Raw genomic sequence first — 14,254 nt, 5'->3', positions numbered from 1 at the left:
TGGTCACTTTTCAGGGTATCTGTAGGAAAATAACTATTCCCGCACTAGAGCGGAAAAGTGATTCTTTGCGTTCTGTAATCAGTGCAGCAATGGCCACTTTTCAACGTAACTGTAGGAAAAGAATATTTCTGTATAATAAAGTCTATAATAGTCAAAGTGTTAAGTACCCCCCCCCCTACCATAATTGGTATTATTAACTACAAAATGTCGTTAGTAGTAATTTATTTTAACATTGCTAACCGCTTTTTAGTGGAATATCAAGGACACAGACTGCGTTGAACCCTCTCACCCATTGGGCACCCCTCTGTAATAAGGAAGTGTATTTTTTTACTATTATATAGCCTAATATATATCTTTAAATTTCAATTAATTACTTAAGCTCAATGCTGTGTATGCTGCTTAGTGTTACCGTATTCATAATGCACGCTATACCTATAGTGAGGTCAACGTTTATAGTGACCAAGTGACGGTGAAAAAAGATAGGAGAGCAACGTTGCAGATTCTCTGCCTTGTCACTGCCTTCTATAGAGGATAGCTGATACCAGTACATCTGATGAATAATACTAAACTTGTTGAAAAGAAGATTTTAACTTGTTGCATTCTTGTTGAATATTAATCAATTATTTTTAATTCGTCAAGTTATATTTATCAATGATTAAATACCGTAATAAATTGTCATATCGTTTTTACAAAAGTTTCAATGGACCTCATTATAACAGCGAAGAGGATTGGAAGAAGTGACAATTCTTCTTATTTTAATCCTACCAGTTATACCTGACCTATTATAAGAGTAATATATAGGCTTCCTACCTACATCAAAACTATTCAATCCATAAAATTATTTACATCCTATGTACAAATATTTAAAAACACGATATCATACTTGTTCGTTGAAAATCAAGTACCGGTACCGGTATCCAGGTATATATTGTCGACCCATTATCGTGAGTTGTTATCATTTTAGAGACGGAAGTGTGTTTGAGATAAGAGGTTCAATAATAAAATCAATTTCCCTCTAAATATGTTACTTGAGTGAGATTGCCTGCTTTGCTTCTAACACGTTTTATAGGTAGGTAGGCTACTGTATTACGGAAAATGATAGAAGTTCAGTGAACATTCGCTACCTATTTCTAAAAATCTCAATACCGGTATCGTAAGTACTAACTAATTCTTTGTCATCTATTTAGGAACAAAAATGAAAATAATTATTGTCTGATAGAATTTTTAAATCAATTCATCATCACTCGTACAATAATAGAAGAAGCAATATGCATATTATAGACATCTACTTGCCTGCCGGCTACCATCTTTAATCCATTAATTCCTGCACTTATCCACTACAAATATTAGATTCGAGATGATAATACCATGAAGCAGGATCGTTAAATGAATATATGGATGAACGCCATTTATAAACTCATAAATCTCAACTTATCTTATTAGCTTATCAGGAACAGCTTCTCCAATCTTCTCAGTTTCTCAATTCTAATAATGAAATGACAACAAATATAAACTAATTTCTTTTCAATGCATGCTTCATTATTTTTAAAGTGTAAACCGTTTTCTTATTGGATAGTGATCAAGAAATAAATTATTGTTGAAGTGAAAGAATAGTTAATTATTGAACACTTTTAAAATATCAGTACATAGGTAATTTTGTTAGTTACAATAATATTTCTGTTCTAATTTATTTTATACAAAAGCAGTGTATTGTAGTACTAGAAATACAGGAACTCCATTCAATATTACCAGATTATATTATTATGAAACCAAATTTATTTTTAATATCAAGATGTGAAGGACTTTGATAAATCTGTAGAGAAGTTTTTTTTTTGTAAAAACACTATTCAAACTTTACTTCATTTACAACTCCAGAAACACCTAGCTTTACCTTATATTTATTTTTTAACTAGCTGGCCCGGCGAACTTCGTACCGCCAAATAGTTTAATGCATCTCATGACAAACTTTCTGAGGAGGCGCGATGCGGCATTTTATTTATATAGATAATTTTCCAACCTCTAAATAAATAATTTATCAAAAATCAATTAATTCTGAACACCGAAGACAGCACAACTATTCGAAACAAAGCAATGTCTTTAGAGCATGTAAGTCTTTAACCTGAGGCCGCACTGCTGGATGGTTACACACAGAACAGTCATTTTGTTTTTAGTCGGGGCGTTTAGAATAAAATACATGGGCGGTTAAGGAGCAGCACACACTCTTGTCTACTATCTACCGACGGCTGTTGTATGACGCAATGATTTTAACAGCTGATTTTTATTTCTGTGTGTGGCCAGCTCACAAATCTTCTCCCATAAGGATTGTATGTAAACTTTGAAGAACCGTAGAAAAGAGTCCTGAAGTCGGATTATAAATTTGATACAACATAAACCTGGTCCTGAACATAACGAGCACAACTAAAAAAATTATCAAATTCGATGCACACATAAAAATGTTATTGAAAGTCAACATTTGAGGCTCAATTTTTATTTATATAGATAATTCAAAAATACATATGAGAACACAAGGAATGACATCCCATGATTGCTCTCTTAACACATGAACAAATGAACAATGAATATACAGTGTAATACAGTTTCAGCAAATTATTAATAATAATTATTCATTGTTGGTCGGTTCGAATAATAGATGTTTTACATAAAACAATAGGCAAATTCCATTTAAAGATTCTTATAAAACCATCATGTATAAAGAGTGTATTCAAATTTCATTTAATATAATTTTTTCCTGGTTTCTCTCTTAAATATAGTAATTTCTCTGTCAATAAATTAGTCAAATCAACTAGTACATGCAAAAACACTGCCTATCATAGTTAAAGAAGACCGTAACAAGATAATCATAAAGCATTACAGGTAGAAATAATAGGTGTCAAGAATTATATTTAATAACCATTAATTACCCTTATCCTCTCGCATCAAAATTACCTAATTTTAATAATTGTAAGTTATACCGTGTAGCTAACAACTTACTGTTTCCGAAGTTATGAATGAAATTGACATGATAAAGTGAAGTCTGACTGGACTTCGATGGTGATAATATAATATTATAATTCTTTTCTTTTTGAGAAAATACAGATTTTTCAAAGTCATACACATCTTGATATAAAAATTAACTTGGTTTCGTATTATAATCTAGTATGATCTAACAATTTATTTATTCACAATTTTACAATGGAAGTAACAGGTACTTTTGAAATTCCAGTAATTTTTAGTACCGTACTGCAATATAAAGCTTTTTTTATCAAATAAATTCAAACAGAAATTGAAACAAAATTATAAGGTACCTTCATTGTTTGATATATATTCTCACATTTCATAAAATCTTTTCACTTTTATGGGATACCCTATTTTAACTTGAAAATCGCCAAAGTAGGTTGAAAATAGTCGTTGAAATGTTTTAATAAAAGGGTAGCCTACTACAAGTTTTATATTGTTTCTATTAATGCTCACATTTTTTTATCATATCCTTTGTCTCATTTGATAATGATAAGTTTATGTTAATGTGAATTCTCCTTATTCTATTTCCAGTTTTCTTCAAAAAAGCAAATAGAATGTTGGCTTCTAATGAAGCAGGGGTGGTATCAGTAGCGGTGCAAGTGGGCAATATCTCCACTCTTTTCAAATTCGATCACGGTGAGGCACTGCAATCCATTATAGAAAGCATATGCAAAGAGGGAGGATTGTCTTTTGTCAAGAACAGATATGCACTGCAATTCATCAGGAAACAAGGCGATCCATTTCTAGCGGCCAGATTTGTAACTGAAGAGAATCGCCACAACATAATCGACGGAACTGAGCTGAAGCTAGTGTACTCTGCTAAGGAGTTGGGCCGCATGATACTGGATAATTTGAAAACGAACGGCGACCTAGACTGGGCTCTGGAAAAGCTGTCTGGTCACATTGCCGACCCTGTATTTGCGTCAGTTGTTCAAGGCCCTTGTTATATACTAGTCAACCGACTCTTCAGTGAAGAGAGCCTCCCGCCTAAGCTCCTCTATTACTGTTTGAAATTCATCCTCGGCTTGCTGAAGCTGAACTATCTGAAAGAAATTGATGAAACTCTTGTGAAGCTGTTGGCGGACATATTATGCAACCGGAAAAATATTGGGGTCAGTGTTATAGAAAAAACGTTGTTGATTTTGGAGTGTATAGCTAAAACTCAGTACAATCAGTTGAAGGAATCTGTAGATTTTGAGGATCTCCTTTACTATTTAAAATCCTTCGAATCATCGAATATAAAGAGAAGTGCACTGGCACTAATCAACGCACTTGCTGCCAACTGTCCAATCCCTGAAGAGAAAAAAGACATGCTGATGATAATGAATACGAAGAGATTCAGGAGTACCATCAACTCCTCGGTTCTCTTCACAGGTTACATCCTTGGCAATGACTTGAAAGAGCAGTTGGCCATCTACCAATCCTTGATACTCAGTTTGAACAAAGAGTTATTTGAAAAGGCTGATATATCTCTCAACAAACTGCCTGATCTGTTGCCTATTAAAAGGTATTCAACTTTGGAAATTTCAGCAGCAAAAGGCACTGATAATGACGCGCGTCGTCGGTCTGCAGAGTCATGCACGCAGACTATTGACAGAGCCAACGTCAAATGGAAAGACAATGTCGAACTTCTCAACAAACGACTTGATTTCCTCAAAGTGGTCAACAACGATATTTGGTCTCAGCCGGTCAACACATCCCTCAGTAAACTCGTTTATAACTGCTTAGTGTATTTCCATAAGAACTACAATAGAGCGTACAGTTTCATTCTACTTGCTGAAGGTATTGACAATTTTATTAGAATAAGCGACCGGGTGGCCAATATGATAGCCAAAGATATTTTGAATGTTGGAGAGCCACCAAAACCGAACAGTACGACATTTTATCTGTTAGTTTTCTCAACTTTCTTGGACGATACTGTTGAAGAGCCAGCTTTGATTGAGGAGTTGTTCTCACAAGCTATGCTGCATGGTGAACGAACAAAGAGAGAAATGAAGGTCAAAACACTGGATGACTATGAAAAGGTAACGTATCAGTATCACAGAGTTAGTCAAGAAAAAAATATTTTCTCTTTTTGTCTGTGTTCAGGGTTGGAAATTTTGAATTAACATTAAAGGCTTAGTGCCGGTTGCACAACATTAATTCCACGAGAACCAATCACAGAAGCCGTCCATTTAAAAACGATTTCTCTGATTGGTTCTCGTGAAATTAATCACCGTTAAAATTTAACCGGCTGTTGTGCAACCGGGCCTTAATATTGAGACAGTACCTCTCTAAAGTGAGGTCCACGATATAGTGGCAGTGGAGAAAGAAAGGATAACAGCGTAGCCGATTCTCTGCCTTGCCACTGCTTTCTATAGAGCTGATAGGCCTACCGGTATATCTGATTATTGTTATATCAACTGTTCATTCTTGTTTAAAATAATGAATTATATTCTATTCGTTATGAAAATATATTTTTTCAATTATTAAATAATAAAATTTCATAATTGAGAAGGAATATTTTGTCAATTAGTAATATTTCTACATTGCAATAAAGATGGTCTGGCAAATTTGCAGAGGAAAAAGGATAGCGCTATCTGCTTTGTTGAATAATAGACAAGAATAGCAACACCAACGCTAATCAAATTCTGTCCCTCACTATAGAGAGGTACTGTCTCAATATTAAGCCTAATGTTAATTGAAAAATTTCTACCCAGAACACAGTAGAAAAAAAATATTCAAGAAGTAGAAATAGAATAGAATATTCAAGAAATAGTCAAGAAGTTGTATAGTACTCAATAATACATAAGTATTATACGGTAACTTATTTCTAGGCTACCTAGCTTGATAAAATATTATTTCTGAAAAATTAAAAACATAGGTACGTTAGTTTATTGTGATTGCCTCTAGCACCTTAATGCTATAAAAAGATAAAATTAAATTGAGTAGAGTAATTTACAATATTAGAGTTGTGGCGTTGTGGGTTTAAGCAATACCTACTATTACTTAGTAACAGTAGGTATTGGTTTAAGGCTGTTAAAAGGCTAAAAATAAACTTTCTACTGATGATATTTTTTAAAGTTTTTCGATCTGTATATCATCAAGCTATCAAAATGAAAAAAATTTCTCAGGAAGAATTTTGTTCCGATCATTAGCCTACTTTTTAAAATATGAGCGCCTAAAGTTTAAGTTTTTGAGACAGAGCATTTCAAATTCTGTAAGAGATAAATCCATGAGATTTAAAGTATAGATTCTTTATGGTATTGTTGATCTAGTTAAACAGAAAATTTTCTGAATATATCAGTTTTTGAGAAAGTTATTCAATTTACTAAAAATGGCCAAAAATAACTAATAGTTGAGTCTTATGAAAATATCAGTTTTTGAGAAAGTTATTCAATGTACTAAAAATGACCAAAATAACTAATACTTGAGTCATTTTTTGGTAAATTGAATAACTTTCTCAAAAATTGATATTTTCTGTTTTACTAGATCAACAATACCATAGAGAATATATCCTCTAAATCTCAAGGATTTATCTATTAATGTTCTGTCCCAAAAATTTAAACTTCAGGCGCTCATATCTCAAAAAGTAATGATCGGGAAAAATTTTTCCTGAGAAAACTTTTTCATTTTGATAGCTTGATGATATACAAATCGAAAAACGTTGAAAAATATCACCAGTAGAAAGTTTATTTTTAGTCTTTGCACAGTCTTATTAGACGAGTGTAATTACTCTAAAACTTTAGTTATTATTAAAAAAATATATAAAATGGAGTGATCCGTGGTCTCGTGGATAGAGTGCTTGCGTAGCAGCAAAGAGAGATCCCGTGTTCATACCCTCTCACAACCAAAAGTTTTTTAACAAGATCATTCCCGTGTTATCGGATGGGCACGTTAAATTGTCGGTCCCGGCTGAAGTATGACAGTCGTAAGGCCCATTGACGGCTCAAATTATATATTCAGGCAGTGGAACCGTCCCGCGAGGGAATCCCCACCAACAAAAGCCATACGAATTTACTTTTTTACTTTTTGAAAAAATAGGTACGGTAGTAAAAAATACGGTATGAAATTAGTAAATAAATTTTACTCGTCTCAACAAGAATATTATTGGATTGCTTGCAGGTATTTAAAATCACAAAACAGAAATTGATACTAGCGCTACGCCAAACGTTTCCGGAGTCGAGAACTTTTGAAGAACTCCAGCTCGCTCTGTCAGGAATATCCTATTCTAAAGCAAGCGAAGGCATTCTCAAAGAAACTGAAAGTAAAAGGAATAGATTCTATAAGACATCACCAGCCATTTCCGATTTGAAAGCCTCTCTACGAGGCAGTCTTATCGAATTAATTAAGACTCAACGCATGCAATACATCAAGGAGAGGACTCAATTCTTAGATCTGCAAGAGAAACAGTCCGGAAAGCAGGTAAATAATCAGAAATTGTCAAAATTTTTTCAAACTCAAATAAAGTTCACTGCATGGCTAATTTTGGCTATTAAGTTCACACACAATATATAATATAATTTCCCAATCAAATAATATGACGACAATTTGGTATTTTATTACCATAAAAATAATAGAATGTGAACAATTCATAGCTCACAACAGGCGTGATGTGTTATAGAATAGAACCTTTCTACCAAGATTTATTAAATATTAATTTATTTCAAGACATTTATTATGATGGTTTGCATTGTTTTGAGACAATTATTGTCTCAAGGTAATTTTGAAGACACTATTAATTTTTGTTTCCAAAATTAATGTACAGTATGCCTACGGCACAAATGTCATGAAAATCGACCTACCTAAACAGGTAAATATTATAAAACAAATATAGATTCAAAAATAAATCATGATAGCTAATAGCCAAGTTACTGGTGAATGAAAACATCCATATAAATTGACCTATTAACAAATATGTTATAAAATTTATTCCACAATTAAATAAATAATGAAGATTAAAACTGAAGTTTTGTATAAATAAAACTTTATTCAATATCAAGACAACATACACATTATTGTGTTGTTATAAATCCATGAATATTAATTTTTCTGACTACAGTATTCCGTTTTCATTATAAATAATCACAATCTGATTTGTTTTCAGAAAGAGAAAAACTATTTGTATGCTCAGCTCTCTCAGAGTGGTTACAAGATACTCTACACAAAAGATCCTGAAATAAATGAACCTGATAAAATGTCATGTATGTTCGTCAAGCATATCAAGTCTATTGTGACTCATGTAAAGAAAACTGTGTAAGTTTAATTATAAATCTTTCCATAAAATACCTAAAATTAATTATCTAGAGTAACGCATTTATCGATACTAAAGATATACTACTGATAAAGCATATCAAGTCTATTGTGACTCATGCAAAGAAAACAGTGTAAGAACTGTGTAATCTTTGAAGTTGAGAAAAAAGTGCTGGAGTGACAAGATTTTCTCGATTGAAGTTTGCTTGAATGATTGAACCGATTGAAGATCTATCCCTTAACTTTCATTGATTTGATTCCAAGAATTTTGGTATTTATGTTAATATCATATTCAATCTTTGAAAAAGTAACATTTTTAACTACCAATTGTTTCATTCCGGAAAATATTGGAGAGTCTCCTTTTAAATAATCCCATATATTCTTTTTATGAGTTCATTCATCTGCCTGTTTCGGATTATTTTTAGACCAAAGTTTGTTTATTATGTCATTTCTCTTGTTTGAGGTCTGCTTTTATTAATTCTGATACTAGTGCATAAGATTATTATTATTAATTAGGTCTGTTTCTATCAATTCTCATAGTGCCAATTTCATTTTTTGTAATGTTCGTTTTTACTTTCCTTGCCCTATTACCATAGGTAAGGAAAGTATTGCTTTCCGAAAAAAATTAAGGTACCCCAATTTCTGAATTTCTATACGTTTAAGGTCCCCTGAGTCCAAAAAAGTGGTTTTTGGGTATTGGTGTGTGTGTGTGTGTGTGTGTGTGTGGTGTGTGTGTGTGTGTGTGTATGAGTGTATGTGCGTCTGTGTACACGATATCTCATCTCCCAATTAACGGAATGACTTGAAATTCGGAACTTAAGGTCCTTACACTATAAGGATCCGTCACGAACAATTTCGATCAAATGCGATTTAAGATGGCGGCTAAAATGGCGAAAATTTTGTCAAAAACAGGGGTTTTCACGATTTTCTCGAAAATGGCTCCAACGATTTTGATTAAAATAGTCATTGATAAGCTATATCAACTGCCACAAGTCCCATATCTGTAAAAATTTCAGGAGTTCCGCCCCATCTATGCCAAAGTTTGATCTTAGATCTTCAATTATCAGGTCTCAGATATAATTTAAACGAAAAATTTCGAGTGGAAAAGATTGAGCATGGTAATCTCTTCAATTAATGTTCTGTAACATTTTCACTTAAAATTGAAAATAAGCTTGAAATTTGAGAAAATTTAATTATTCAATTGCAAACTGTTGGCAACTGTTGATTCTATTAAATCATTCACTATGAAGAGATAGCAGATCTCGTGTGTATCCAGCGTTATCGACCTGTCACCAGCTGGCTGAGATCTTTGACTTGGATGCGCGTTTGCACTAGCGTCAGGTGATCAATTTTCATAACGGCAAGGAAAGTTGTGTGAGTGCGCCACACCATATTTTTTTGTTTTTTTGTTATAGTATTAATGACGTTTATCGACTTGTTATATTTTTATTGACGTTTCCTATTGCATTGTTATTGATTTAATGGAATAAAAGTATTCTTATTCATATACATTGTAAATCACTTTTGATTTCAAGTCTGTCTTTAAGAGTCAACTAAGGTTTCCTTTCCTCATACCATTTAGCGAGCTTGTAAGAGGCAAGTACCTTTATGTTCTATCCAATAACTTTGTGTAGTATTGCAGTTTTAAAATGAGACACACAAGAGCCGGACGTTTTTTAAACGTAATTTGATGTATTTCACATATCTATAAATAAATAAATATTGAGGCATTTCCGCATCAAGGTCCTCTAATTACTGATATAATCTCTCATCATAGCTCGTACTCGAGCTAAGAACAACGATTCATTAAAAAAATATATTGACCCTCTTCAACGTGTAGAATATTCGTTTATGAGTCTCTTATTTTCTCATATTTATTAAACCATTTTCCAGCAATCAGAGCAGTCAAAATGCCGAAGTTATGTCCACAATCACTCTCACACTTCTCCCAACAACAAACGACATAAAACCATTGAATCTCATCACCCAAAGCCAGGAAGTTGCAGATTACTGGAATGACGCTATCAATTGTCTGAAAGGTAAATAGAAAGTATAATCTATAGAAGTGTAAAATAGAAGAATCCACTCAAACAATTCTCTAAAAAAGAATTTGTCACCCGTCCTCTACCCCAACCCTATTGAATAGTCTTGTGTGGAAACTAAAATTTGTGAAGTTTTTTTAAAAGCTTTCAGTAAGAAAATGTTCTGATATTAATAAGAAGCCCGCCTCCCATTGCAATACTTAATGATAGTAAGTATTCAAACGGTTTGGTAAAAAAGCAATGATATACATAAATGAAAAACCCGCCTCCCTTATTATTTATTTATTTATACGTGGATACAATAACAAATCATATAAATATGATTGGGAAGGAACAACAGGCTTGGCCCAAAACTATTCCATTCCCAAATCCCTTCATTATGAGTTTACATTTTCCATAAGACTTTGAAAATGCGCTTCATAGATTCAAAGGTGTTTGTTTACTTTTACTTTCTAGATCATAGTAAAATTCTTAAACATTTTTTCGTTAGTTCCTTTACTCATACAATAATGCGAAGAAATACTGGAAACCATGGACAAAGATTCCCTGATGAAAAGGGCGCAATGCCAAAAAATTGTACGAATAAGAAGTGAAATGAAATTGTTGTAATTGATACTTCCATAGAATTGACTGATTTTTAGACGTTGGGAATCAACATCGAAATAAATTTTGGAAGATGTTTTGGTGGAGGGCGAGGGCGCTTGTTAGCTCAAACACTGATGCCCCGTTTCACCAACCTTGGTCAAGGCATTTGAACATGGCTAAAGTCTATCAGCTGGTCAAATCAGGAATAATTCGTTCCACCAACACCAGTTAAGTTTGACCACGGTCAAACCAATGGTTAAGTTTGACTGCCGCTGAACAAGCGATCAAATTATTTGAACACGGTCAAAAGACTGGTTCAATCAATTTCCTTGCTTGTTTGTGGGTTATGTTTTTGACGCTATGAAAAATTTAAAAGTTTTTAGTGCGATTGATTTTTGTAGTAAGTTATTTATTAGGTTCGTTCTCGGAATCTTTTAATTAGTAAATTATTAAAGTATAGAAAATAAGGGAAGATTTTGAAAAAGATTTGCTTTACTCTTTTATTAGGTACACAGTTGTAGGCCTATGCTAGTCAATCCTTACATCGACCAATGTATCTCATTAGAATTGGAATGTTCTTTTGTTCATAAAAAAATTGTCAAAATTGATAGTGATTGGAAATCTCTTTATACGATAGTATTCAATTAATATTTGAAATATTATTATAGATGTGTGACTATACAAAACGTCTGTTCCAGGGTCGTATATAAGAAGGGGGCCTAGGGGGCCCGCCCCGAAATAATGAATATGAAGAAAAATCAGTATAGTAATTACAGAAAAAATAGAGTAATCTAAATTTTTGACGGCCTGACGGTAAAGTGAAAAGGGCATTCAGCGCAAATTACCCTCTGAATATGAGCAGCAAAACTGATATTAAGTATCATGATGTGCTACCATATTTATTACTATATTAGCATTTAATTGCATTTTCGTTTAATAATAATTATTGATTCATTAGCATTTGAATAATTTCAATATCTCAGTAATTTTCATCCATCAAAATCAGATGTAGCCAATAGCAAGCCAGCAAACATGTTGGCCAACTTCAGAAAAGTACAGCTACAAGAGTTGACCATGTTCAGATTTGACCGACGGAGTTTTGATCAATCCCGAGGTTGGTGGAACAGTTGTATGTTTGAACGAGTGATCAAATTTTGACATTGGTCTAACTGACCATGGCTAGGCTATATTTGATCAAGGTTGGTGAAACGGGGCATGAAAGTTTTAGTTCTGGAAGTTTACCATCTTTCCCATAAGTGGTTTTTAAGTGGGCGCCCTCGCCCTCCACCAAAATATCTTCCAAATTTTATTTCGATGTTGATTTCCAACGTCTAAAAATCAGTCAATTTTATGAAAGTATGAATTACAACAATTTCATCTCACTTCTTATACATAACATTTTTTGCCATGGTGCCCTTTTCAGAGAATCTTTGTCATAGAATTTCAATGAAGAGGTTATTGAATATTTTGAATTTGAGTACTACAATACCGGCAATTTGATCTTGATCATTTTGCACTGAAGTCGAATCCCATTTGTTCTTATCTTAAATATTATTTGTTTATATTTCTATTTGTATTACAATATATTTGTTTTATATTGAGTACTTTCATAATAATGAATTGTTTTTTCAAACTCAAGGAAACAAAATGAAGAGCGATTCTCTGAGAAGAGAGCTGAAAATACTTTTGGATATGGAACTAGAAATTCGTCTATTGGATTTGAATTGCATTGAATTATCCATACCCAATGAAGCCCCACCTTTGCCACCATCTCCTCCCAACTATGATTTTCATTTGCAAGCCGACGATGAAAATGAAAGCCACTGTTGAAACAATATAGTAAAATATATAAATAAGCTACATTGTTGAAACAATAAAAAAAATATGCAATAAGCAAGTATTGTAATAAAACAAAATGTTTTTATCAATTTATGATTCATAAAATAGAATTATTATAGTACCCTTTGAAATGAATAAAATAATATATTCAGAATACAAATTATAATAACTTATGATTGTCTATTCCACAACTTTAAAACATTAAGCTTCGTTTACACCAAAGTTATTAACAAAATGTTAATCAAGACTAAATGAAAGCACAGTGAATTCAATGATGAAAATTGTTTGAAGACTGACAAGTACCGTATGTAGATTATTTCAATGATTATTTTTCACTGATCGATGATCAATGATCAATAATAATGATCAATGATCAATGATAATGTATTCAGAGAAAGAAGGGATACACGATTAGTCTCTACTCGTAAAGACCAATCAGTGTTGAAGTTTAGAAACATTGAATTGAAATGGAATCGATAGCGTTTCAAGAAATGTGATAATATTTTGATAAATAGAGTTTAATTTTGATTTCTCCATCTCATTCTTATACTTCCATACTTATTTGAAATAGCATTGAAATAGTCTACATATTAGAATAAAAGTTTTAAATGTAATAGACGGATCAATGATTCTTTGGACACAATAATAATAATCATAAACGTAGGCCTACTTATCAGTCAGTCTTACTGTATTAACAACAATAATATCATAAGGAACAAATACTATATCTATACTATTTTCAAGAAAAAGGATAGATTTGCAATAAATCGGACTTATTTACAATATTTTATATAGACTTCTAATTAAGTTTCATAGCCCAATCTTTAGGGTCGTAATACACAATAAACAGTATCTTACATTAATAAGAATCATAATCATAGTATTCAACCTGTCGATCAATTTATTATTGATGCCTTATTACAATCTAAATTTCCCTAGTTGTCAATAAGGCACAACAAATTTTAGTAGGTTCGTGGAATAATAAGACATTTTTCATAATTACAAGAAATATTTTCATAATTTTTATAAATCACAATTGAAAATAGCAATGAAATTACAGAGTGTACTCTCCACCAATTTGATTAAAAATCAATGTAAATTGTTGAATATACAGACAATAAATTTACAAATCTGATAAAAAATTTTACAAATCTGGCAAAGATTTAAGAAAAGTACAAGAAATACAAAAGTGATAAAAAGCATGAACTTCTTAAGTTTGAATTCATTCTTCAATGAGAATGAAGTTTGATGTAATGAGATCATATTTTTTTAGAGAAATAATCTGAATAAATTGAAAAACAATCACATTTGATACATTATAGATAAGATTCTCGTAACATGACACATTGTAATGAATGAATGGATAATCAATCAAAAATCTATTATAGTGGGTTTTCCTACTTGTATATTTATGGAATTCATAAACAACGATAGTTTTGACAAACAGATCTCTTTTATGATAGAAATAAATAATAATTATGCAAAAAGACAATATATTATTAAGAATGATCCAGTGAAATGTTTAGCTCTTCAAGATT

General features: G+C 32.2%; 1 protein-coding gene across 2 annotated transcripts; it reads left to right on the top strand.

The window, feature by feature from the left end:
- Positions 1-1,000: 1,000 nt before the first annotated feature.
- Positions 1,001-12,882, top strand: LOC111043656 (engulfment and cell motility protein 1). Of its 2 annotated transcripts, none has more exons than XM_039429051.1 (6): positions 1,001-1,069; positions 3,550-5,042; positions 7,123-7,422; positions 8,105-8,253; positions 10,144-10,289; positions 12,517-12,882. In XM_039429051.1, exons 2-6 carry the CDS (start codon positions 3,573-3,575, stop codon positions 12,705-12,707), a joined length of 2,256 nt encoding a protein of 751 aa, XP_039284985.1. In that variant the 5' UTR covers positions 1,001-1,069; positions 3,550-3,572; the 3' UTR covers positions 12,708-12,882. The 2 variants fall into 2 exon arrangements, with proteins under 2 accessions (XP_039284985.1, XP_022184353.2); XM_022328661.2 differs by having other exon boundaries at positions 1,008-1,153.
- Positions 12,883-14,254: the final 1,372 nt, after the last annotated feature.

This window comes from Nilaparvata lugens, chromosome 5 (assembly GCF_014356525.2).
Source record: "Nilaparvata lugens isolate BPH chromosome 5, ASM1435652v1, whole genome shotgun sequence".
NCBI lineage: Eukaryota > Metazoa > Arthropoda > Insecta > Hemiptera > Delphacidae > Nilaparvata > Nilaparvata lugens.
This window is presented reverse-complemented; position numbering and strand designations above follow the sequence as displayed.